At 43.1% G+C, this 26,365-nt stretch overlaps 1 protein-coding gene across 5 annotated transcripts in view; it reads right to left on the bottom strand.

Annotated features, from left to right (window-relative positions):
• The window catches only part of JHY (junctional cadherin complex regulator), a 70,560-nt gene that overhangs the window by 39,548 nt on the left and 4,647 nt on the right, over nt 1-26,365 (bottom strand). For 4 of the 5 annotated variants that reach the window (XM_089334900.1, XM_051848511.3, XM_051848520.3 and 1 more), the window contains exon 3: nt 11,398-11,911. In XM_089334900.1, coding sequence (XP_089191026.1) covers nt 11,398-11,911 — 514 coding nt within the window. Of the gene's footprint in view, nt 1-8,595; nt 8,865-11,397; nt 11,912-26,365 lie in introns of those variants that run through there. The other variant, XM_089334897.1, reaches the window with a different exon arrangement.

The raw sequence follows: 26,365 nt of genomic DNA, 5'->3' as shown, positions 1-26,365 counted from the left end.
ATGGATACCAGGGAGAACTATATAATGTACTTGCTTATTGGGTTAGCTTTGTGGTGTCTAGTAAATCCAGGTAGCCACCTGCTAACAGAATAAGGTGGGCACTTGGACTTCATCTCCCCTTCCTCACTCGGCCCAGTCCCCTTGGCTTTGCAGTCACTGAGCTTTGCCGTTGGCAGCTCCTCTCCCAGGAACCCTCTTCCCCACGTATTTTCATGGTGTTCTCTCACCTCGCAACCTGTTTAAAACGCACATTGGTGATCCCTACCAGCTCTTCTCTGCTTCGTTTCCCCCCTTAACTCCTCTATGGGCATCCAGCACTTGCCATTTACTCATGCACCCCTTTCTCTGTTTTGTCTGTTGAGTGTCTCCTCCTAACAGAGGTTAGTCTCATGAGCACTGGGATTTTCCATCTGTCTTCTTTAGTGATGTGTCCCAGGCACCTGTGACAATGCTTGACACATACTAAGCACCTAATAAAGAAATGGTGACTTAATGAAGTAATTGGATATTCTCAAGGACACAGACCAGAAGACTGGGCATTTGGCCTTGCAGTTAAGATGTGCTTTGGAACACTCAGGTCACACATCATGGAGCCAGGGTTCAAGTTCTGGCTCTGCTGATTACAGTTTCCTGCTAATGTGCACTCTGGGAGGCAGCAGGTGATGGCTTGGGTAGTTGGGTTCTTGTCACCCACAGAGGAGATCTGGATTGAGTTCTTGGTTTCTGGCTTCAAACTGGTCCAGTCCCAGCTACTGTGGACATTTGAGGAATCAACCAGCAGATGGGAGACACTTTATCTTTCTCTCTTTCTCTCTCTCTTACTATCTCTGTCTCTGTCTTTTAAAATAAGAATACACAAGAGATCTTTAGGAATACTCTATGAAATTTTTGAATATTTGCACACACATGATGAGATATGTTAGGGAAGGGACCCAAGTCTAAACATGGAATTCATTTTTTCATACGCATGGTAAACACATAGCCACAAAGAAATTTTAAAACAATAATGTTAGTGTGCTTGTGTATTGACTTGTCACATGAAGTCAGGTGTGGAATCTTCCCATGGCATCACACTGGCATCACAAAAAGTTTTGGACATTGGACACTTCAGATGTTGGGTTTGTATAGCAGTTTTTGCTTGGGCGTCTGCTTCCCACTAGGCCACAGGCTCTACAAGAACACATCAACAGCAGCGTAAAATGACTGCCGACCCCGTCTGGGTCCTCTGACGAACAGGTGGAGAACTATTCGCCATGACCCCAGCTTCTGACCACTACAGAACAGTGCCGCAGGCCCTGCGTAAGGCAGCGCAGGATGACTCCGTTCACGTGGTTCGTTTTTGCAAACTAGCCTTAGAAACGATTAATTATAGGAGATTTGTGGAGTCTGAGAGGGGATGCTTTAGTGATGCGGCAAGTTTTCTTTCTGTGGGTCCCTCCACAGTAATGTCGGGTTAATGAAGTGTCACTCTATGGATCACACAAATGGGTAGTTAACTACGGAGTGCTGAGCAGCACACACCAGAAAGGTGGCTTCAGAAAAGTCTCCGATTGAAAAAGCCATCACATTCAATTGAAATTATGCTGTCGTAAGTAAGTGCTCTTGTGGTGCGAGCACAGGGCAAAAAGAAGAAAATCCATCAATCAATGAACATCTACAGAGTTTTTATCCGTAGAAGAGTAATTTTTACAAGGATAATGGGAGAGGTGGAGACTCAAAAGCACCACCAGACAGGAAGAATTCTATATAAAAAATTGTTTCTAATGAAATGGGGTAATTGCTAAAACATAATTTAAATAAAGGTCTTCTTTTAGACAACCAAAAGTGTAACTAAATTCAAAACAATGGAAAAGAAGAGCAATAGATCACTTAGATAGTAATCTTATCCAGTAGGAGATGGTAAATTCAAACCACACATCCAGCGATAAATATAACAAAATAAATACAACACTTTTATATGGGGATTTATAACCCTAAAGAGCTTGTGCATACGCTGTGTCATTTGATTATCCCGGTAGTCCTGGTTCCATGGTGGAAGGCAAACATTTAGAAGCCCAAGGTTGGAAATGGCTGTGATAACAATGGGGCTTAAACCAGATATTTTGATTGTGAATTCCAGTATTTAAGTCAACAGCACACTAGTTCACATTAGTTGGGGGGGGGGGTCATTTTAAAAACCATGGAATTTTAGAACAAAAAAACTTTAAAATTACATTTTCAGCTCATAACCTTAAGGATTTTACAAGTTAAAAAAAAAAAACACAGAGACTGAGGAGCAAAATAGTGTTATGTGCCCTTACGGGTTCTAGGATGACATTCAGGTAAGGAGGAAGAGGACAGAGTGGGAGAAAGGATATTCAAAGAATGACTTTGCTCTCAAAAAGAGGGTCAGGTTTTTCTGAATAGATGAGCCAGGGGCCAGTGGGTCATGAGTTTGAACAGAGAGGCCCAGAAGAGATGCTGGACCTGGGAACTGCTCCCAGGCTGGGGCAGGGGCTCCAGATGCCAGTGGGAGTGGTGAGGAATACGGCTGAAGGCAGGAAGGGTCCAGATCACCGAGGGCCTTTCACGCTACTCTGAGACTTTGAATTCTGCTTCGAAGACGACAGGGAGTCACAGTAGCAGTATTCTATTAGGATCAACTGTACTTCAAGAACTGAACGCTATTTATGATCCAATGTCATTCCCAAGTTCCCTGTCCTGAAGGATAGCTCACACAGGCTGAGGCAGAATCCCAGAACTCCATGCTGGTCTCCCAAATGGGTGTCAGAGGCCCAAGGGCTTAGACCATCATCTGCTGCCTTCCCAGGCACATTAACAAGAAGCTGGATTGAAAGTGGAGCAGCTGGGACTCAAAATGGTACTCTGACACAGGATGCCAGAATCTTGCAAGTGGCAGCTTAACCCAACTCACCAGGATGCCAGTTAATTCTATTTTTCACAAACTTTTTGAGGCATCCTTTACTCCTCACTACTTTATTAAATAAAGCTTATTCTCTCTCCTTTAAGGTGCTGGTCAGTACTGAAAATAATTTGTTGCATGTTTCTTGTCCTTGTCACAGGACTGGCATGTACGCTCCTGAAAGACAGGGGCACTAGATGTCCAGAGCCTAGCACTGAGAAGAAGAGAACCTAGCATGTGCTATCTGAGAAAGAGTTTCAGAGGTGGGCCAATCTGTAGAGTGGATAGTGCATTCGGCTTGTGGCTTCTTATTGTCTTGATGACTGCATGCAATTACATTCACATTTGTAAAATATCTTTCCAAGAAATTACAAGGGAGAGCCAAATAACATGCATAAAGCACTTAAAGCTCCTTTCTGAAACCATTGTAAATTTCACCTTCATCTGTCTTCAAAGTCATATTAGAATCGAGATAGAAAGTTCATTTTTCAAAACACAATTTCCTTTCACGGTAGATCAGAAATTGACCCAAGCTCTAATGAGTTGCAGGCAAATACTTTTTGGCTCCGGAACAAATGATGAATAAAAGCACGGAGTATTCATTGCCAGCAAAGTTACTGTTGGGCCGTGATACTCAGGTGCCCTCTAGTGTGTGCTGGTTTTCACATCATTTCCTCGCTTCTCACATCATGTGATTAAGAGCTTACATATTCAAAATGCATTCGAATGGACAATCAAAAGATATGTGGGCCAGCACTGAGGCTCACTAGGCTAATCCTCCGCCTTGTGGCGCTGGCACACCAGGTTCTAGTTCCGGTTGGGGTGCCGGATTCTGTCCTGGTTGCCCCTCTTCCAGGCCAGCTCTCTGCTGTGGCCTGGGAAAGCAGTGGGAGATGGCCCAAGTCCTTGAGCCTCTACACCCATGTGGGAGACCCAGAAGAAGCTCCTGCTCCTGGCTTTGGATCGGCACAGCTCCAGCCATTTGGGGAGTGAACCAGCGGATGGAAGACCACCTTCTCTGTCTCTTCCTCTCACTGTCTGTAACTTTACCTCTCAAATCAATAAATAAAATATTTTTAAAAAATCAGTGGTTTTACTCTGAGCCACTATTTACAAGCAAAAAGTACAATTTAGGCTACTCTGTCAATCAGGAGGTATGAACTTACACAGGTAACTACACAATGTATATTGTAAATGTCTTCTCTCTGTTTTTGCTGCTAGCTTTCAATTTACATTTTAAGAAGGCAACACACAGATATGGTTCAAAAATAAGAGCTGTGGGTCGGGTGTTTGGTGAGGTAGTTAGGCCACTCACTGCCTGGGACATCTTCATCCCATGTGGTGTGTCCGGATTTGAGTCTCAGTTTTACTCTCCATCACAGTTTCCTGCTGCTACACACACTGGGAGGCAGCAGTGATGCCTCAAGTCGTTGGGTCCCTGCAACCCACGTGGGAGCCCTGAACTGAGTTCTTGGCTCCTGGCTTTGGACTGGCCAATCCCTGGCTATGCAGGCATTTCAGGAAGGAACCAGAGGATGGGAGATCTCTTGTGTCTGACTCTGTCTCTGTCTTCCTCTCTGCCCATCTCTCTTTACAAGTTTCAAATAAACATAGGAAAAATGTTTTAAAATAAGATTATTAAAATAATTTAAAAAGTGCAAAATGAAAAGTTGTGTTCTCACCCACCACCCCTCTTCCTTTTATAATTACTACCTATGTGGTCTTCCACATTTTTTTTTGCGTACAGAAAATGTGATACATATTTTTCTTCCTCTCCACTTATATTTTAAAATTTTATTTGAGAGGCAAAGAGAGACAGACACAAAGGTACAGCTCCTATCTGTTGGTTCACTCCCTAAAAGTCCGCAATGGTCAGAGTGGGCTGGGCCAAAGTAGGGAGCCAGCAACTCAATCCAGGTTTCCCACAAGGCTGGCAGGAACCCGATTACTTGAGCCATCATCACCATTGCCTCTTAGGGTCTGCCTTGGCAGGAAGCTGGAGTCAGGAGCTGGAGCCAGGAACTGAAGCCAAGTACTCGATATGGGATGTGGGTGTCTTGACCACAAGGCTAGGTGTCTGCCACCCTTCCCACTATTTAAATACTGCATGTACTATTACCTAGAAGTTTTTGCCTACTAATAGATGCTGGTAAGCCATCTGTAATGTTCTTGGAGAACATCTTCACTTTTTCAACAGCTTCAGTATACTCTACTGTATGGATATACCGTAACTTATTCATTCCCCAAATGACAGACATTTGGGGGACTACAAATATTACTATCACAAATATGGAAAACTGCACACGTACAGCCAGGAAAAGTTTCTAGGAGTGGAATGCATTGGGGTCAAATAAAAATAGTAATCGTGAACATTTGTGTGGTGCTATGAATCAGGTATTAGTATAAGCACTCTCATATATTAACCCATTTATTCAATCTTTTTCATAATCTTACGAGTAAAATTCTATTGTCATTCTCATTTTAAGGAAACTGAGGGATGGAAAGGTTTAGTAACCTGTGTAGAGTCAAACAGTAGGTGGTAGATGGCAGTGTCAACCAACCTGGCTCCAAGTCTACCCTCTTAGTCACTATGTCTCTTTCTCAAGGAGGGAATTTGCATTTTGAACAGATAATAACAACCTATCCTCCATACTGATTATACCAATTTATTTTCTTGCCAGCTTAACTATTTTTTGCTCACAGGATCATCAAGCTTTTGGAATTCTGATGATTCAATTACATGTGAAAAATGGAATCTCAACATGGTATGAATTGGCATTTTTCTTAAAACAACTAATGCTGAGTATCTTCTCACATGGTCAGCAGCCATATGTATTAATTTTTCTGTGAATTATCTATTCACATATTTTTTCCATTTTTCTATTAGGATCTTGGTCTTTTTCTTACTGATTTCTAGGCATTCTTTATATATTGAACATAGTAATGTTTTGCCTGTGATATGAATTAGGAATATTTTTCCTGGATTGTTCTTTAGATTTTAGCTTTGCTTATTCTTGAAGAATTTTTTGATATTTATAAAATCAAACATCAATATTTTAGGAAAAACTTTGGGGAGGGCAGGTTGTGGCACTGTCGTACAGTAGGTTAAGCTGCATCCCATACACAGCACTGATTTGAGTTCTGGCTGCTCCACTTCAGATCAAGCTCCCTGCTAATGTACATGGGAAGGTAGTGGATGAAGGCTCAAGTACTTGGGTCCCTGCCACCACATGGGAGACTGGATGGACTTCCAGACTCTTGGTTTTGGCATGGCCCAGCCCTGGCCATTGTGGCCACATGGAGAGTAAACCAGTGGATGGAAGATCTCTGTCTCTCTCTGTGTCTCCCTCTCTGTTGGCTCTGCCTTTCAAATAAATAAATACTCACCCTTTCTGTAATTCTGCCTTTCAAATAAATAAATATTTAAAAATTATTTTAAAATATATTTGAGAGGTACACACACAGAGAGAGAGAGACAGAGAGAGAGAGAGAGAGAGAGAGAGTTATCCCATCCACCGGTTCACTCCCAAAATGCTCACAACGGCTGCAGCTGGGCCATGGTCAGAGCCAGGAGTCAGGAACACAAATCAAGTCTCGCACATGGGTGATGGGAACCCAATTTCTTGAGCCACCATTACTACCTTCCAGGGTCTACATTGGCCTGGAAATGCAGTGAGGAGTCAGAGCTACAAACTGAACTTAGTCACTCTCATGTGGGATGCAGACATCCACTATGCTGAACATCCAGTCTCTGATTAATCGTTTATATATTCGGAATTCTGAAACATTTCAGGATTGTAGGCAAATTTCTTATTTTTTCCTAGTATTTTTATGGTTTATTTTTAAAAATTAAATCTTTGATCCTCTTGAAATTTATGATGTATCCATGAGAGATAGATCTAGTTTTACTGTTTTTCTGACGGCTGCCCAGCTGTTTTGTTGACTAGCCATCATTTTCTCTCTGATTTCAGATGCTGCCCTTTTCAAATCACATCATTATATAATATATTCCCATATGTAATTTGGTTTCATGTTTGGGCTTTTTATTCTGTATATTCCATTTTTCTGTCACACAGGCATTAAATATCACTCCATTATTTAATCATTGAAGTTTTATAATGTATTATCTAGTAGGGCTAGATCCTTTCATTACTCTTTGTTTCCAGAGTTTTCTTTATTATTCTTGGCTATTCTTCATTCAAACTTAATAATCAACTCTTCAACCTTCATTTTGAAGAAAATCTATTGACAAATTTATTGGGATGCTGCAAACTTAGACTTACTTTGAAAAATCTTCCCAGATACAATGTACTACCCTAAGACCCTGCCTGATTCATCCAGGCCTGGGTGTTTGCAACAACAGGATGTACTTACACCTGAGTTTTTTGGTTGTGAAATGATAATCAATATTCGTGCATTCAATGAACAATAAGTGCCATTTAGCCTTGCAGTAGTCCTCCTTGGAAGACATTTGTCATCTCTCTCGAAGAATTCCCAGGAAAACTGATATCCAATGTAAAAAGCTTCCAGGTGGATGCTGCTTAATTTAAAACAATAACCTCCAAATCTGCTGCTCCTACCTTCTCACCGCCTACCACAAATCAACTGAATGAGCCTATCAGTGGTAGAAAAGATTAATGCTCTCTCGGTACTGCCTTCCACTGATTTAGACTGCTAGGTCTCTGGTAACATCTGCAGACTCCTGACTCTAGCCCTTGCTGTCACAGTGTGATCTGTAGAGCAGCAGCCTTGCATCTGAGAGCTTGTGACTCTCCCGCTGACCTACGGGACCAGAACCTGTACTTCAACGCGATACTGAGCTGGTTCATAAGCACTTCAAAGTTTGAGAAGCAAGGCCTGAGTGAGTCTCAATGCATAGGCCCTGTAGCAGCAGCGGCATCACCTGGAACCATGTAGAAAATTCAGATTCTTGGTCCTCCAACCCTACCCCCATCCCCACCCCGCACACTCAGGGAATTTGGGGCAGCAGGCCCAGCAATCTGTTTGAACAGTTTTCAGAAGATCCTGACGCACACTAAAATTTGGAAACCATTGCTGTAAATCAGGGATTCCCTACCTTGGCTAACATTATTGAAACCACCTGGGGAGTGTGCACAACTCCCCATGCTGAGCATGCAGCCTGGAAATCAGAATTTCAGTGGTTCAGCCAAGTATCGGTATTTTTCAAATTCCTCAGTGATTCCCATGTGAAGCCACGGCTGAGAACCACCCCTCTAATCTGGAACAACGGTTCTCAAACCTGGCTTCAGGCTAGAATTACCCTAAGAGCATTAAAGAAAAAGCAAAACTGAATCTCAGGTTCTTACTTAGATTTAAGCAGGTCTGGGTGCAGCAAGAGTCACTGTTGTATAAGCTTTGTAGGTGACTGAACCAGTGCTCCACAAACACCATTTCCCCTACATACACTAGAAGTCACACTAAAGCCAGTACAGTTTGGGGGAAAGGAAGAGATATATTTTTTAGTCTCCATATATTCTCTGAGCCCTTCCCAGGAAAACTGTGTTAAGCTACTTACTGTGAAGATTAAAAGTAAATACAGACTACAGTTCCTGCCCATGGGGAACATATTTCTATCTGCAGAAAAGACCTGCACGCATTTATAAGTAGTATTTCAAAAGAAACACATCATTTTATATTATTGGCTATAATTAAATAAAACAAATTACACATACCATTATGTTGCTATTAGGTCAGGTTCATTTCCATCCTTAAAAAACATGATGGAGCAGCTGTTTGGCCTGGTGGTTATGACATCAGAGTGCTTGGGTTCAAGTCTTAGCTCTGGCTCCTGTTTCCAGCTTCCTGCTGGTATGGATCCTGGGAGACAGTGATGACCCAAGTGATTGGGTTTCTGCTTCTCACATGGGACACCTGGATTGAGTTCCTGGTTTCTGGTTTCAGTTCCAGCTCAGCCCTGGCCTAGTCCCAACTGTCACCAGCATTTGAGGATTGAAGTAGTGGATGGAAACTCTCTGCCTCTTGAATAAATTCCTTTAAATAGGAATAAGAGTAAGGAAATACAAGCTAGACAAATGGTGAATAAACAACTTTGAAATTGATTAGCAGTAAACCCTGAGTCATTTGAACCTGGAGAAAGTGGTGGAAAATGTCAATAGCCCCCTCCAAGACTATTCAAGAGTTTAAGGACTGAGCAAAGCTAAAATGATTTAGTTTTCTCTGTGGCGTAACACAACGAAAATCAGGTTATGGAATCGCTGACAATCAGTTCACCCAAAAATTGTTTAAAATTAACTTGTAACTATTGACAAAATCAGCAATCAAGAAATCAGCAACTAAAGAGTTTATAACAAATATTTTTCTCTCTTATCATTGAAAATATAACTATCTCTTTTGGTCTCACAATCTGCTTCTCCTTCTAGATCAGCTTCTTTTGAGAACATTTTTAAAGATTTATTTATTTATTTGAAAGGCAGAGGGACAGAATGTGAGGAAGAGACAGGGAAGAGTTCTTCCATCTGCTGATTCACCTCCCAAATGCCTGCAATGGCCCAGCTGGGCCAAGCCAAACCTAGGGGCCCAGAATTCCATCTGGGTCTCTCACGTGGGTTCAGGGCTCAAGGACTTAGGTCATTTTCCACTGCTTTCCCAGGTGCATTAGCAGGGAGCCTGATCAGAAGTGGAGCAACCAGGACTCTAACTGGTGCCCATATGGGATGCTGGTGTTGCAAGTGGTGGCTTAACCCACTTTTCCACAATACTGGCCCCAAGAACATTTTTTAAAGTAATGAAAACTATTGTCTTGGACTGTGAGAAATTACTAGCTGTGAATATTTCTCACAGATATTGGACAGATGGATTTATATTTTTAAATGAACAATTAAAAATTTTACATGGCTTTTATAAGACAATCTTTAAACTAAAATTGAGTAAATTATGTTGAAAGCTGCTGAAGAATTTGTTTTGATAATTCAGCTAAATCAATGACATCCATTCCTTTATTTTAATGTTACAATGGCAAAGGTGTCACACAATCCAATAACATGATAAAGAGTCTGAATCAAAGAATCCATGAGTGTCCATCATTTCAGCTATGTTGTCCATCAGGAAATGCTTAGAGGCCAGAACAGGTTAGAGTACTTTAAATAATTCCAGCTAGGATCTAGAGCAGAGTTGAGGGTATTCACATTAAATTTAATAATCTCTCCTTCATGTCCGAAAAGGGCCCCATGTTAGTAGGTCATGAATTTCAAGCCATTTTCCAAAGAGGGTGGTGAATTCTGCGGATCCAGCCTCTCCTGTCTGGTCTGTGGAAGTATCCACCAGGAGGTGGGCTGATAAGGCCTTTCTGTGCTCCCATGGAACAGAACCAAATTCACTGCCTCCAACAGGGTGGGATCAATCATTTGGCATCGAATTTACACTCAAAACAACCAGATGAGGAAGAGAGGGCATTTAATATTTTCTAATTTTTTTAAGGTTTATTTATTTATTTTGAAAGGCAATATGAGAGACAGAGAGAGAGAGAGAGAGGGAGAGAGAAGGAATAGAAAGATATTTTCCATCTGCTGGTTCACTCCTGCAATTGCCTGTAATAGTTGGAGCTAGCTGGGGCTGGGCCAGGCCAAAGCCAGGAACTCAGTCCAGGTCTCCCATGTGGGTGGCAGGACCCAAGTACTGGAGTTGTTATCTGCTGCCCCCCAGGGTGTTCATTAGTAAGCAGCTGGATTGGAAGTGTGGTAGCCAGGACCTGACCAGGCACTGTGACATGGGATGCAGGCTTCATTGCTCTGCCACAACACCTGTCCCTAGTTTTATAGATGGAGAGACCAAGGTTTAACAGTATCATATCATTTAAGCAGGTCCACAAAGTATGATGTAATGATTATCAATGACTGTTGCAAAGACAATAGAATCATTTGAATAATTTTTTTATAAAAAAGAGCATGCTGTACCCTGTCCCCTCCCCTGCCCCCACTGCCACCATGCTGTACCCTGTCCCCTCCCCCGCTCCCACTGTCACGATCACCCTATATGAACACAGAATCTGAGTGGAGAATCACTTATGCACAGGAGCTGTAGCTACTGATGTGAGTCCATCACATCACCTCCCTTGTGTTGGGGCACTTAATAGTCTTGAAAAACCATGCTACGGTGGAAACAAAGGCAATTATCATAGGGAATCAAATACTCATTCCTAAATCTATCAGGATACACAATGTTTAAAAATTCTCTAATTCTTCTAATAGAGATATTTCGGATACAATAATTGAATTAGCAGTCACAGCACTGCAAACCATCGATTGCTTTTGTTCTTGATGTTAAGGATTTGAGGAATAATTCTCATTCTACAAGAAGGGGCAGCCCACAGGGCCTAGGATGGAAGCGTTTTTTCCACAATGCCAGGTGGTTACAGTGACACCATCGCCCCAAAGGAAGAGCTATTCAATCATCTCAAACAAAAGCAAATTCCCATTTAGTGTTTCAGAAGAGATAGTTAGGAACCCTCTACTTACCTGCTGCAGGTGAGTTTCCCCCCTTTTTTTATTGTGAAGCTGAAGATAAGAGTCTGTTTTAGGAGTGGGCAATCCCAAGGTCAGCTTATTTTTCTCTACAAAATATTGTTTGGGCTTCTTTCGCCGACGGCCTCGTGATTCCGACAGGAAAACCTCATTATGTGAACTTGAACTCTTCACATACTGAGAGAGGTTGCTGGAATCCTCCTCCAGGTCGCTATCGCTCAGCTCGGAAAACGGCTCACTGCAAGGAGTGCTGTGCTCATAGTGTGTGCTTAAAAATTCACTCCCAAGTAAGGAGGCTGCACTCTGTGGACTCTGCTGGCTGTCTTTCCCCCCTGAGAGCTCCGCCGATGTCTCCTTGGAAGGCTGAAGTGGATCCAGAGGCAGGTTTTCCAGAGAGCTCTCTCCAGACTCCGACAGCCCTTCCAGAGCCGACAGCTGCCTTTCCTGTTTCTTATTCCAGTTTGGGTCATATTGGAGGTCTGAATATTTATCTTTCATTGGTTGTTGGCTGCCCAAAGCAGAAAAGAAATGGCAAGTCCTCAATCAAAACAAGTTCACTCATTACAGTCCCTTGATCATTTTATTCTAAATCAATCTCCACCTTTCTTCCTTCTTTACTTTCACTATCTGTATGTTAGACATAGCTCAGCTCAGATTAGATCCCTTCCCCCACCCCTGACAACACATAAGGGCAAAAAGGTCTTAATTATCCAAGTTCACTGAAATCCAAAATAAAATTAGAAGATAGTTCAATGCTAAATGTCAGAACGACCGAGAAACGAAGGCCACTAGGTTAAGTCATGAACCACTGTAGCTCAAAGGGTGCTGGGCACAGCAACAGTGACTCAGTGTTCAGATGGTGAAGATAGAATCGTCATCCTAGCTGGTGATATCCACATCTGTCTATATATAGGAGGGGAAACCCAGACTGTCACCTAGATAACATTTGCCTCTGCCTGCCCCTGTGGGAAGGAAAGCCAGGTTTTATCCTGATGAAACACCCACAGAAGATCATTTTTCTTTTCAGTGACTTTGCTTTTCACTGCATTTTGTTGTTGTTATTTTACCAAGGGAACTACAGAAACCTCCCCAAGCCTCAGAATCAGACTGTGTCTCCCTGAAAGGTTCATGGTGTTAGCATGAGAGCCCAGCAGACAGGTCAGGGTGTGCTCACAGTGTAAGGCAGCCCTATTTGAATAGAAAGTCAAGCATGTGGTCCTCCCTGGGGGGAGTGAAGAGTCCACAGTCAGTGCACCTGACCCCAAATGAAGTCCTCCCTTTCCTCATGACAATCTCAATTTGTAAAGCACCCCCTAGTCTTAACCAAAAAAGAAAAAAATGCCAGTAATATGGCATATTTAATGGCCCCTTTGATCTTCAAAAGCTAAATGGGAGAGATTTTCCTTCCTTGAGTACAGTGGATGCAATCCTCTAATCAAAAAGAAAATGTAAATCACCTGGGCTTTTTATGCTATTTGATATTCCCGTTTACAGAGGACATAATTTTATGCTGGGTAAACAAACTAATGGCCCCTTTAATGCTAATTTACTCTTCTTAATGTGGACCTAGATTTCTTTGATTTGATGGAAAGCAAAAACCAGAGCAAAAAGCCAAAACTCCCATGCCTTGCTAAATTGTCATTTTGAATTTTTTAGTTCACATATTAAGATAAGAAACTTCTTGAAAACAGGCTGCTCTTCCTTTGCCAACATGAGACAAGCTCCAGTCTCCTCCAGTGCAGTGCCCAGATGGGCACAGATCGCACTTGTCAGAATACGGGTCTCACCACGCCTTGAGCCCTACAGGGGCGGCCTGGTCCTGGGGCCTGATGAGCAGGGTTCACCTGGAGGCTGTCCCATCTTAGGAGCACACAGGCCCTCTCTGCCTGGCCTTTCACTTGGCTCTGAAGTCACCAGCACGTACACAAGACATGATGTGGTCCAGCAGGGCATAATCTAGACGTGAACCAGACAGACCTGGACCCATATTCAGGGTCTCTCTCTACCAGTTATGTGTCCATTGCAAATTGTGTCACCTCCGAGACAGTTTCTCACAACTGTAAATACGGATCATTCATATTCACTGTGTTTATTTCACAGGGCTGCACAAATGCTCTATCACTGTGCTCACTGAGCTCTCCAATGGTAAATTTGTCTTCTCGCCTTTGTAAGCTCCTGGGTTCTGCCTTCATAAGCTCCCCACGTATGTCCTAGAACACTGTACTGTGGAGGCACAAGTCAAAAAAATGCATCTATGGGCCAGCATTGTGGTGTAGCAGGTTAAGCCAGCCATCCCATCTGTGTGCTGGTTTGAGGCCTGGTTGCTTCACTTCTGATCCAGCTCCCTGCTAAAGCAGCAGAATATGGCCCAAGTCCTTGGGCCCGTGCACGCAAGTGAGAAACCTGGATGGAATTCTAGGTTCCTGGCTTCAGCCTTGCCTAGACCTGCCTGGCCACTGGGGCCATGTAGGGGTATAAACCAGCAGATGGAAGATCTCTCTCCTTTCTCTATAAACCTGATTTTCAAATAAATAAAAATAAATCTTAAAAAAGGAAAATGCTTATAGAATAACAACTGTTGACTCTAGTCAACTCTTATATAGCTTTAGATTTAAATTAGGATCTAAACACACAGAAGTTTTTTGCATTGAACCAAATTAGTGAATGAATTTAGGGCTTATCTTGTACTAAGTTAAACCTAAGGTTTGAGTGTGATTGTTTAGTAGGAAGAGAAAGCTCACGAACTATCTTCATAAAAATGAATGCTGTGTGTGTGTGTGTGTGTGAGTGAGTGTGTTTAATGAAGAAAGGATATGTTTTCCCACACCCATGCTATGCTGTTGCAAAAAACTGAATTTAACTTTCACTTTTCACTAATTTATAAAGTAATTACTGAGCAATTACTATGCTTGGGGTCATAGTAGCAAACGGTACAGCATTGGATTGGCAGCCTACTAGGGGTAGACAAGGGTGCAAGCTGTGAACAGTTTGGAGTGATGAGCCAACAAGCATGAGCTATCAGGACAACTTGGGTGGGGCATCCAATCTTGTCCTGGTAGATGGGAGAAAGGCTTCTGGTAGAACTGATGGCACAGTTGAGACCTAAGGCCAAAATGGGCAGGAGGTGTATCCCAGGTTGGCAGGATGGCATGTAAAAAGGAATGGAGTGGAGGGAATATAGTCCCTCCAAAGATCAGCTTTTGTATGGATAAAACAGGGGAAACCTGAGAGGTAGAGTTCAAGGTTAAGTAGAGGTCAGATCTTGAAGGACTTTGTAAACTCTGTGAAGGCATCTGGGCCGAGAGTTTAATCAGAGAGCAAAGGCTGTAATAAATACTTCTGGACAGTTGAAGTGGTGAGTTTCTGGGAGAGATTATGAACAGAAGCAATAAAATCTTTTTTGGAAAGAAAGGTGGTCCTCTACTTTGTGTTGCGTGGAGCAGGCTGGCCACCTTTGTTAGGTGACAACACCAGGGATCTCGTGTGCATTATGTATTGTATGCTGATCCAAGGGATGCTTGCAGTGACTCTTCAGATTGATCCTTACAGTAACTCTGAGGGAAGGACTATTATCCTCATTTAGTACTAGAGAGAGCTGAGGGTTTTGGGGCTTAAGTAAGTCTCCCAAGGTCACAGAGCTTACAAGTGCAGGAGCCAGAAGAGAGGCCCTGGCAGTCAGCTCTGGAACCCGACTCCCATCCAGTGAGTTGTATTGTGTCACTCCGACAGGTGGTAATCAAGCAAGTGTGTTGCAGACTCTGCCCTATGTGAGTTACTGATCTGTCAGTCAGTCGGCAGATGATGTACTGAGTACCTCCCTAGGTACAGGCAGACTATCAGGCACAGAGGACAAAGCACGGAGCAAAACAGAAGCAGACTGATAGATCTTGCCCTCCAGTGGGGAGGACAGGCTTTAGGTAGCAACTGTACTGATTAATTAGGTGCATAAAGAAACAAAGAAATATAGGATGCTATGGGTACTCAGAAAGGAGGACCCAACCTTGCTTATCACTGGAAGTATGTTACCCTTTTATTTCTAGATCCAGTTGTTAGATGATATGTCAAAGTCCACTCCAACTCCATTTTTCTCTAAGCCTGTGATAGACTCATAAAAGAATCACTAACTGAGCAATGCCAGGATTACTTTTTTATCGGTGATCTTCAGTGACAGAGGGGAGTGGATTCCCTGACTTCAACGTCTGCTGTGACACTAAGCGAATTGGTGCACTCCAGCTGGTCACCATGTTTCTGAATTTGGTTCCTGATACCAGCCATTCCTATGTGAATGTAGGCAAATAGTTTACCTACTGTGCATCAGCCTCCCTATAAGTAAAACAAGGGTGACAGCAGTACCTTCCTCTCAGTGTTGAGAGGATTAAGCAAATTAGTATATACAAATGCACAGAACCGTGCTCCTGGCACAGAGTAAGGATTCAGTGAGGGCTAGCTAGGGAGGCTGGTCTTGGCTTGCTGAGGGTTACGTGTGGTCCCCATGACATAACAGTGTTGTTGTGCATCGTACTTCCTGCTGATGGCTCTCAAAGGGATTCTTCTCTCTCCAGGGCTTACGTTTGGAAAAATGTTTCCAGGGTACAACATTATCTTGGGATGCACTGAGTGGTAGTGAAGAATTAACACTGTGGATTACATCTGAACAACAATTTAGGAAACAGGATTAAGAAATGTCAGTGCTTCCACATGATAGACTTATTTTTAACATCTGCTGAAAGATAATGAGGAAGATAAAACTGGGAGAATGAAATTATTTTAGACCTATAAAAAAGCTGAAATTTCTAACCGTGACAAATTTCCACTCTTAGATGACTGTAGAAGAAATATCATATACGACAGCAAAGATTGATGTTTAAATGTAACCTGGACAAGCCAGAAACAAACCAGAGAAAACAAGTTGCTGAGGCTGGGAAACATGTTTTTGAACCAACTGTTTGGAGAGAAACTCCCAGAATGCATCCAGAGGAGGGTAGAGTCTGAAACTGTGGCTCTCATAAGAGCTTTCGTGAAACTGTACCATTTACACCTGCAACGCCTGTCTATAACATCCCCTTGCTGAATGCAACAACCTATGCTGAAACAAATGGGAGGTTGTGCTTTGCAAAATCATGAGCATGGAAAGCTGGAACACTTCACAGAAACAAACCTAATGGTTGGGATAGAACATGATATTAGAGAATCCCATTGTTCTGGGCTTGTGTGCTAAGAAGCTCCATTGTGTTCTATGGTCCAGGTCAACACACCGGGACAAAACGAGCCTGAAGTGTCCTTTCATAAGTAATCATTTGTGCACACAACATGCACCTCTTCCCCCACCCTGTTTGATAGAAAGGTTACACAGACAATGAGCACACAACTCTTTTGTTGCCATTCAGACAACAGATGCCGGGGGCTCCTCTTCAGATCCTAGGTTAGAGACCCAAGCGCTGAGGGAAGGGGTGGGAGTTATCTCACATGCATAGGCCATGATATTTGCTGGCTTTAATGGACCCTATTTGAGTACTTACTGTGATAACTTCAAACAAAATAAAATCAAATCTCCATGTAATGAAGAGCCTCACATTCAGTATTGTATTCAATCAAAAAATTACTAAAATTAGAGCATGTTTCTAGTACAATTAACATCCTGTGCACTCACAATAAAATATGCAGTAACTGGCCATTTTGCCTGTTGAGGAGGTGAATAAAAGCATTGCTATTAATCATTTAGCTGTTATTTATTTGCCACTTTATTTTAAGTAGGCAGTTAAATTGAAACTGCACATGTCATTATTGATTTAGGTTTAATTTAATCCTTTTAAACAGAACAATTATTCCCAATTTATATGCCATTAAATCTTTTATGCATATGAGCAGCAAATTCAATTTTTGTTTAAGTGTAAAGTTTTTAACGCTTCTTTAAAGAACTATAAAGCTGACAATGGTTTCCAAGGATTTCTGAATTCTATGCTCATCTTAATCTTCTTATCAATGGCTTTTAAGTAAATAAAATGAAATACATCCAAAAGATTAAAAATTCACTCTTGCAAGTATTAAATAAAATGGTTCCACAAGTATACTGAAATGTTTTCTGGAGGTTATTTGAAACCCAGAAAACTTCATTTAATGCAGATAGTCACTCTGCTGAAGAAATTTAACATTTTAATAGAAAAAGGATGGTCTACAAACTGAAGGCCAAAGACTGACAGAAACAATAAAGAGAAGGGGCTGGATAGCTATCCAGTGAATTTTATTTACAGCAATTATATAATTTGGATGATTCCAAAGTCCCCTCCCCCCTCTTTTTTTCTTTAAAACAGATTTGAGGCTGCAAAATACCCACATAGCTGTCTCCGATCCTTATTATTACCAGTCTTGATTCAAGGACAATCTCTGAGCTAAACGAAAACAAATTATCTAAAGAGGACATGTGAGTAATTGCAATGTAAAATTCTAGTACCTCACTTCTATTAAGACTATGTGATGTGAAACCGAGGCGGTGCCTTCACAGGGGAGATGCTGTCTGACACAGTGTTTGGAAGCCTAATTCCCTTCGTTCAGTGAGTTTACAATGCGAATGCCAGACATTTGCCACGAAAGGCTTGTGTGTTCCCTTCATTCCCCAAAACAGCGGCTGACAGGCAGAAAGGGATGTCGATTTATACGATCTCCAGGGGCTTATGCTTTCCTCAGATACAGTCTCTTACATTTATTTTTATTTTTTTGACAGGCAGAGTGGACAGTGAGAGAGAGAGACAGAGAGAAAGGTCTTCCTTTGCCGTTGGTTCACCCTCCAATGGCCGCCGTGGCCGAAGCGCTGCGGCCAGTGCACCGCGCTGATCCAATGGCAGGAGCCAGGTGCTTCTCCTGGTCTCCCATGGGGTGCAGGGCCCAAGGACTTGGGCCATCCTCCACTGCACTCCCTGGCCATAGCAGAGAGCTGGAATGGAAGAGGGGCAACCGGGACAGAATCCGGCGCCCCAACTGGGACTAGAACCCGGTGTGCTGGCACCGCAAGGCGGTGCACCGCAAGCCTACTGAGCCACGGCACCTGCCAAGTTTCTTACGTTTTAAATACCAGATATTAGGAGCACTTGAATCACAAGACAGCTGTGAGATCATGGGGGCTAAGCAAGGGCCAGGCCCTGACCCTGGGGTGGAGTCCAGGTTGCCACTGACCAGGCACAGGAAGTGGATGAGTCGCTTCCCCTCTCTGGGCCTTGAGGTCTTCCTTTGTGCAACAGGTGAACAGGATGACCGTTAGCAATGCCCACTGCTCTAACAATCTGTTATTTTCTTGGTTGGACTGGGGGCCTCTGATGCAAAAAGCCAGCAGTGTAAGCAAGTGCTGGGAAAATTATTTAATTTGAATTCAATCCAGTAAAAAACTATGCTAATCAAAATTGTTTATATTTCCAAACTTGTCAGGAAGTGGAAATAAACAAGAATGTGAAGTCCATGAACTAGACCTTCCCTTTAGCAACTTCATTAGCAGCCCCTTGATCCTCTTGACAAACTCAGGGGATTGTAGGTGATGTACCCTTAGATTACTCTTTGTTACGTTTCGAACTGGCTGTGTATTTACTTATTTTAACAGAACAACACATCCCAATTCTTGAACTAAACTGGAAAGGAAGGAGTGACTGTCTCTGGGGGCTTTAGCATTTCTGGCTGGGACTTTGGCCCTAATAGATGCGACTCATGCCCACGCACACCTGACTCCCACAACAGCTCATCTGTTACAGTGGCACCATGCCTGCTCTGATGAGTGCGTCGGGGTTTAACTAAAGCACAGTTTGTGAGGAGATGAAGGAACGCAAAACAAAATGACTAATAACCTAGAGACGGCACAAAGTCACTACTCTGATCTCTCAGAAAGAACACGCTCCTAGGGATTTCCCAAAGGCTGTGTGGAAAGCCCCTGGAACACGGATGCAGTGGGACGTATTTGAAGAGACTGGCCAACCAGTGGACTCAAAGTGAAAATCGATCTACTCCAAGACAACATGTAGCAACAAGGATGACGTTCCAGAAAGCAACAGGAGCAAACGCTGACCCTGGACGCTCTTACAATGTTCTCAATAATCTCAGAGTACTAGAACCAGCCTTAAAAGCCTTGTTTACTCTCCCCATCAATGCGAAAACATTGCTACTACACCTTTAAGAGACTGTAGCCTAACCTCAGCTTAAATATTTCCAATGTGTTCTATAAAAACAGCCTGGGAAATCTGGGGGGACACGGAAATCCTGAGCTTTGGCCTCCCCGAGTCGGTCTCTGCTCAGGATGTCTCTGTTTCGGTTGTGGAACACCCTTCAGGCCCTGGAAGTCACCACTCACCTGATCGTTGTATCAGTCAGAAACAATACATGAAAGCATTGGAGGGAAAAATGATAAATCACAACAATAAAAAAATGCAGAGTGCTATTACTGAGTTCCTTTTTAACTTCCAGATAATTCTGAATATTCAACTTAACTGTTAATCCCTCATTGTTCCTCTCTCCCTCCCATTACTCTCTAACGCAGCTGCTTACTGGACAGAAAGCCTCCCTTTTGTGGAGACTGTGTTTCCAGGTGATAAGAAAGGAAAGCACCTGTTTCCCAGGAGAGGCGCTGAAGAATGAGGTTTATTATGACCTCACCACCCGAAGTGAAATCCAGTTAAAGTCTCTTTATCCCAAGGATATGGTAGCCTTTCAAATTTTTATGATTTTCCTAAAACTTATAAATTTTATGTGCATATTTACCCTAGCTTTGGTTTGCTCCATATTTTTAAAAAGATTTATTTATTTGAAAGGCAGAGAGGCAGAGGCAGAGAGAGAGAGAGAGAGAGAGAGGTCTTCCATCTGCTGGTTCACTCCCTAGATGGCTGCAATGGCCAAAGCTGTGCCGATCTGAAGTCAGGAGCCAGGAGCTTTTTCTGGGTCTCCTATGCGGGTGCAGGGGCCCAAGGACTTGGGCCATTTTCTACTGCTTTCCCAGGCCACAGCAGAGAGCTGGATAGAAAGTGGAGCATTTGGAACTCAAACCTGTGCCCATATGGGATGCTGACGCTGCAGGCAGCGGCTTTACCCACTACGCCACAGCGCTGGCCCCTCCATATGGAAATTGTGGTATCTTACCTTTCACTACACAGTGAACTGGGATCTTTCATCAGATCAGTCTTTGTTGACCTATCTTGATATTTATTACTAGAGGCTCAGGCTTTATAAAAAAAGTTCATTTATTTATTCATTCATTCATTCAAAAGGCAGGGTGACAGAGAGAGACTGAGAGAGAGAGAGCTCTTTCATTCCATGGTTCACTCCCCCAAATGCCTACAACAGCCAGGGATGGGCCAGGTCAAAGCCAAGAGCCACAAACTCCATCCTATCTACCATGTGGGTTGCAGGGACCCGTGTGCTTGGGGCATCACCTGCTGTATCAGAAATGGACAGCTGGGACTCAAACTGGCACTCCGGTATGGGCGCCAGGATTTCAGGTGGCAGCTCACCCTGCTGCACCACAATGCAGGCCCTAGGGACTCATGCTTTTTTCTTTTTAAAAGAATTATTTTATTTATTTGAAAGACAGAGTTACAGAGAGAGGTAGAGCCAGAGAGAGAGGTCTTCCATTCTACTGGTTCACTCCCCAAATGACTGCAACAGCCAGAGCTGAGCTGATCCAAAGCCAGGAGCCAGGAGTTTCTTCCAGGTCTCCCACGCAGGTGCAGGGACGCAAGGATTTGGGCCATCTTCTACTGCTTTCCCAGGCCATAGCAGAGAGCTGGATCGGAAGTGGAGCAGCTGGGACTTGAACTGGTGCCCATATGGGATGCTGGCGCTGCAGGCTGGGGCTTTAACCCACTGCACCACAGCGCAGGCCCTAGCTCATGCTTTTGAGTTGGGAGAATTCAGGTAAATTTCTGGTTGTGCCACTGAGTGAGTCTGTACACCTCCACAAACTTCACAGCTTTGGTCCCTTCTCTGCAAGACTGGGAAAATAATACCCATCTAAGAGGCTCTTATAAGGAAATTGTAGTTAATTACGTAAGTATTCTGCTAAAGAAGACCTTATTAAACACATGTATGAAGTATTCTGTTGCTGCTTTTTCTTTCTTAATATGCAAGGCTGCAGAGGCTCCAGGACTGAAGAGGTTATTTCTGATGCTCTAGGAATTACATTGATCTCTTTGTGCGCACCGAGTGTCACAAGGCTTGTTCTGGAGTGGGGTTTAAGGATTATCACATGAAGCTCCTCTCTCCACTCACGACTCATTCACTGCAGTCAATACGGCTCCAATTTCTATTAAGTAAAAGGTTTTCTCTAATCCATAAACATTGAACCATGGCTTGACTTTGGTAGATACAAGGGAGTAATTGCTTTGAGGAGGTTCTAGTAACATCAAAACACACGAGTAGGGCTAAGTGATCTGCCGGGCAGCTTTCACAATTATTGCTTATAAAAGCAAGAAGAAAGAGATTTCTCCTTGGTTTTAAGGCAAGGCTTTGACTAATTATTTTGAACTACAATTCCCAGAATGCTGTCTACCTTGCAGAATTGAAAGCCTACTTGAATGTCGTTTTGAGAATCTGAGATCAATTCATCTGTGAATTTCGTGCCTCCTGAGATACTCAGATCCAAGCACTAATGTACCCGGGAAAGGTTTCCGAGACTCAAGTGAGACAGGGCAGAGAAATCAGGAACTACACACTCACCCAGATCATATTCTTGAGGCATTCTTTGGCTAAAGGCTTCAGTCCTGTTTTCCTTTGTAGCAGGGAAGTGGGCCTCTGGTTGATCAATGCACTGTGCAGCCAAACAATTAAATGGGGTTGTCACCCACTCTAATCCTGGGGTTGGCAGTCATTAAATGCTTCCAAGGCAAATCCACCCGGGGGAGACAGCAATACCAAAGGGCCTCTGCATCGGAAGACAACAGCCTTAGTTCTTCAAAACTCCCTTTTTGATTTGTGCGGGCATCACTGTTTACTTTGAAATGTATTAAACAGTATTTAAGTTGTCCTTTGGTGAGGAGCAGGGGTTTAAGTCAGGTCCCTTAGAGCTGGACAAAAGGAAGAAATGAGGCCACCTAGTGGATCCCTGTCTTAAATTCTTCACCTTGAGAATACCCTGCTATTGCTAGAGGTCTCTCCTTTCCAATGCTGCCATTTCTGTAAATAAGAACTACTACCACTGAGTGCCCAGGAGACTACACAGTATTCAGAGGAGAGCCAGGGTAAAAACACGGTGACAGCAGGAATTCAGACTCCTGAGCTTTCGCGCCAGCGCTCACTATACACAGGGAATGGTGTACATAACCCCTCTGCTTCATTTGTACCCTTAAAATGGGATCGTCACAGTAACTGCCTATCAGAGATAGCATAAGGATTCAATGAGAGTACAGGCAAAATGTCTAGGCCACCATAAGCATTCTAAAATTGCCAGCTATTGTGATGAAATCCTTAAAGCAACCTGTGGCTTTTCTTCTCCCTTTACTTCTCATATCTGATCTGCCACCAAACTCTGTCAATTCTTTCACATACAAGTGTAATTCAATAAGCTTGTGGAAAAATGGAATTAAAAATATGAGTTTATTTTGGTGTAAAATAAATTTTGAAATCAATGTATAGTTTTTTCCATAGTAAACATTTTCCATATATTATGAAAAAATTTGCACCAAAAATTGTCTTTGCATCAAAATAAGCTCATACTTTATTTTTTCACAAAACTTTTAGTACCTACATATATATATATGTATATATACTACACACACATACATATATATAAACTATATAGATATAACATTTCAATTAAAGTGTTGCAAAACAAAAACACAAATCAGGAAGCTGGCACTGTGGCATAGCAGGTAAAGCTGCCCCCTGAATTGCTGGCATCCCATATGGGCACAGGTTCAAGTCCTGGCTGCTCCACTTCGGATCCAGCTCTCTGCTATGGCCTGGGAAACCAGTAGAAGATGGCCCAAGTCCTTGGGCCCCTGCACTTGTGTAGGACACCAGAAAGAAGCTCCTGACTCCTGGCTTTGGATCGGCACAGCTCCAGTCGTTGCTGGAGTGAACCAGTAGATGGAAGACCTCTCTCTCTCTTTCTTTTTCTCCCTCTCTCTGCCTTTCAAATAAATAAATCTTTAAAAAAAACCACACAACTGGGGACATCCCAATGTCCACCTACTAGCAAATGAATAAACGTATCATGGACTATTACGCAGCATGAGGTACATCTATAAATACAAATAAAGAAAGATACCCAAGATACTGATGATATTTTATTAAATGAAAATGACCACATACCAAAGAGTATATCTGACTTGATCTCTGGCTAAAAACATGCAAAATTATATTAAAGGAACCAGTGCTCTAGAACAGTCGATTAAGCCACTGCTTACAACGTCTGCATCCCATATCAGAATGCCAGTTCAAGTCCTGGCTGCTCTGCTTCTAATCCAGCTTCCTGCTCAGTGGAAGCTGGCCCAGGTACTTGGACCCCTGCCGCCCATGTGGGAGACCAGGATAGAGTTCCTGGCTCCTGGCTTTTGCCTGGCTATTGCAGCCACTTGGGGAGTGAATCAGTGGACAGAAGATTTCTCTGTATCTCTCGCTATCTCAATGTTGCTATGCCTTTCAAATATATAGATCTTTTAAGTACAGATACTCAAGCTCACAAGTCATCAGAGAAAAGCAAATTTATAAAATGATAGGATTTTATAACCTGTCAGAATGTCAAAAATTAAAGAGACTGGGGAATTGTGTGGATTGGGAACTTGCAGGCGAGGTGGGTAAATTTGAAGACATTCACCTGTGAATACATATGTCCTACAGAAACTTTGGCACACACGCCTGGAGGGACACACAGGATGTGCACTGAGCACCCTGCCGAGTAACGAAAACTGGAAACAACCCAAATGCTATCAATAGAAAAATGGATAAACTGTACATATAACGGAACTTACACAGTAATTAAAAATGGGGTCACACGTTTGGCCTAACAGCTAAGTTGTTCATGTTTGATATCAGAGTTCTTGGGTTCAATACCCAGCTCCAGCTCCTGACTCCAGCTTCCTGCTAATGCAGACCCTGGGAGGCAGCAGTGATGGCTCAAGTAATTGGGTTCCTGGCAACCATAAGGGAGACCTGGATTGAGTTCTCGGTTCTCAAATTGCAGGGGGGATTTGTAGGACTGCATCGGCGGATGGAAGCGCTATCTCCCCTCTCTCTCTTTTCTTTCCCTCTCTCCTCTCAAATAAATAACATTTTTAAAAATGAATGAACTAAGGCCATGCGTCTAAATTTAAAAATATAATAGTAAAATGTAAAAAAACCCTCTACCTGAACAAAGCAGGGTTTCCCTACACATATATTAGTGATTGTACAATTAGTGAATATATACACACACACTCATACTCACTGCTTACAGATTACCCACTAAAGAAATGAACAAAAGATTCGTAAGGAGAGGCACATCCACATGAGTGCTATGACTTGGGAAAGCAGTAGAAAATGGCCCAAGTCCTTGGTCGACTGCACCCATGTGGGAGACCCAGAAGAAGCTCCTGGCTCCTGGCTTCAGATAGGCACAGCTCTGGCCATTGTGGCCAATTGGGGAGAGAACCAGCGGATGGAAAGGAAGACCTCTCTGTCTCTATGCCTCTCCTTCTGTGTAACTCTGACTTTCAAATAAATAAAGGGAACTTTTTCTGTAATATAAGTTTAAAAAATATACCTGCAACAAATATGGCAATAAGAGTCCTACCATACTTTCCACTATACTTTTTTTGTAGGTTAAAATTTTTTCATGATTAAAGAATACTGAGCCGGCGCCGTGGCTCAATAGGCTAATCCTCCACCTTGCGGCGCCGGCACACCGGGTTCTAGTCCCGGTTGAGGCGCCGGATTCTGTCCCGGTTGCCCCTCTTCCAGGCCAGCTCTCTGCTGTGGCCAGGGAGTGCAGTGGAGGATGGCCCAGGTGCTTGGGCCCTGCACCCCATGGGAGACCAGGAAAAGCACCTGGATCCTGGTTCCTGGCATCGGATCAGCGCGGTGCGCCGGCTGCAGCGGCAGCCATTGGAGGGTGAACCAACGGCAAAAGGAAGACCTTTCTCTCTCTGTCTCTCTCTCTCACTGTCCACTCTGCCTGTCAAAAATTAAAAAAAAAAAAAAAAAAAAGAGAAGAATACTGAAACAACAATATCCCTTCAGAGCATGGTGACCATATTCATCTCTGTTAGCCTCATTTTCCTTATCTGCAAAATGGAAACAGCAGCACCTTGCCTGCAGGGCTGATTAAAGAGTTAAGTGAAACCACAGACTGACCTTTGACGTGATATCATCATCAGCATTTGTCATTGGTATTACCACACTGAAGTGGCTTTGCCCACTGTGTGATTACACTGTAATTTAAAAGGCACGAGCTGGCAGAACAGCCTTCGCTAAGCGCCGCCTCATCTCACTGCTCTCCCTGAGCCTGTTTTCTCTCCTCCTGGCTCATTCTCCCCAGTCCAGGCGAAGGCGTCTGTCTTTCTCAAACCCACCTGCGTGCTCTTGCACCCAGCACCTTGGTGACCACACTGATCAGTTTCACCGCATTATGTGGCCCCTGAAGACACACAGGAGTTTGATTTGATTCAAGATTCCCAGAGAAAGAAAGGAGCAGAAGGAAGGAAGAAAAAGACTAAGGACCGGGCGCCACTTCTGGTTCTCACTTATGGCCTTCGCGGGGGCCGCACACTGGGGCAAGTCAGCTGAGCTCTGTGAGGTGAGTGGTTATACTCAGTGATCCATAAATTCATCTTCCAGTACCATGGCACGTCTTCCAGGTCCCTGTAATCAGACTCCAAACTCGGTCTGTGCTAGTTGCTGTTAAAACATGTATTATTTTAGCCTCACAATAACACCATGAGGTACCATTAATATTATTATTATTATTATTATTAGCATCCCATTTTTACTGGTGTGGAAACTGAGGCACAGAGACATT

Source organism: Oryctolagus cuniculus, chromosome 1, assembly GCF_051225735.1.
Source record: "Oryctolagus cuniculus isolate XC-2025 breed Fujian yellow rabbit chromosome 1, ASM5122573v1, whole genome shotgun sequence".
Taxonomy (NCBI): Eukaryota; Metazoa; Chordata; class Mammalia; order Lagomorpha; family Leporidae; genus Oryctolagus; species Oryctolagus cuniculus.
Note: the sequence above shows the minus strand (reverse complement) of the source record. Positions and strands in the feature narration are given on the sequence as shown.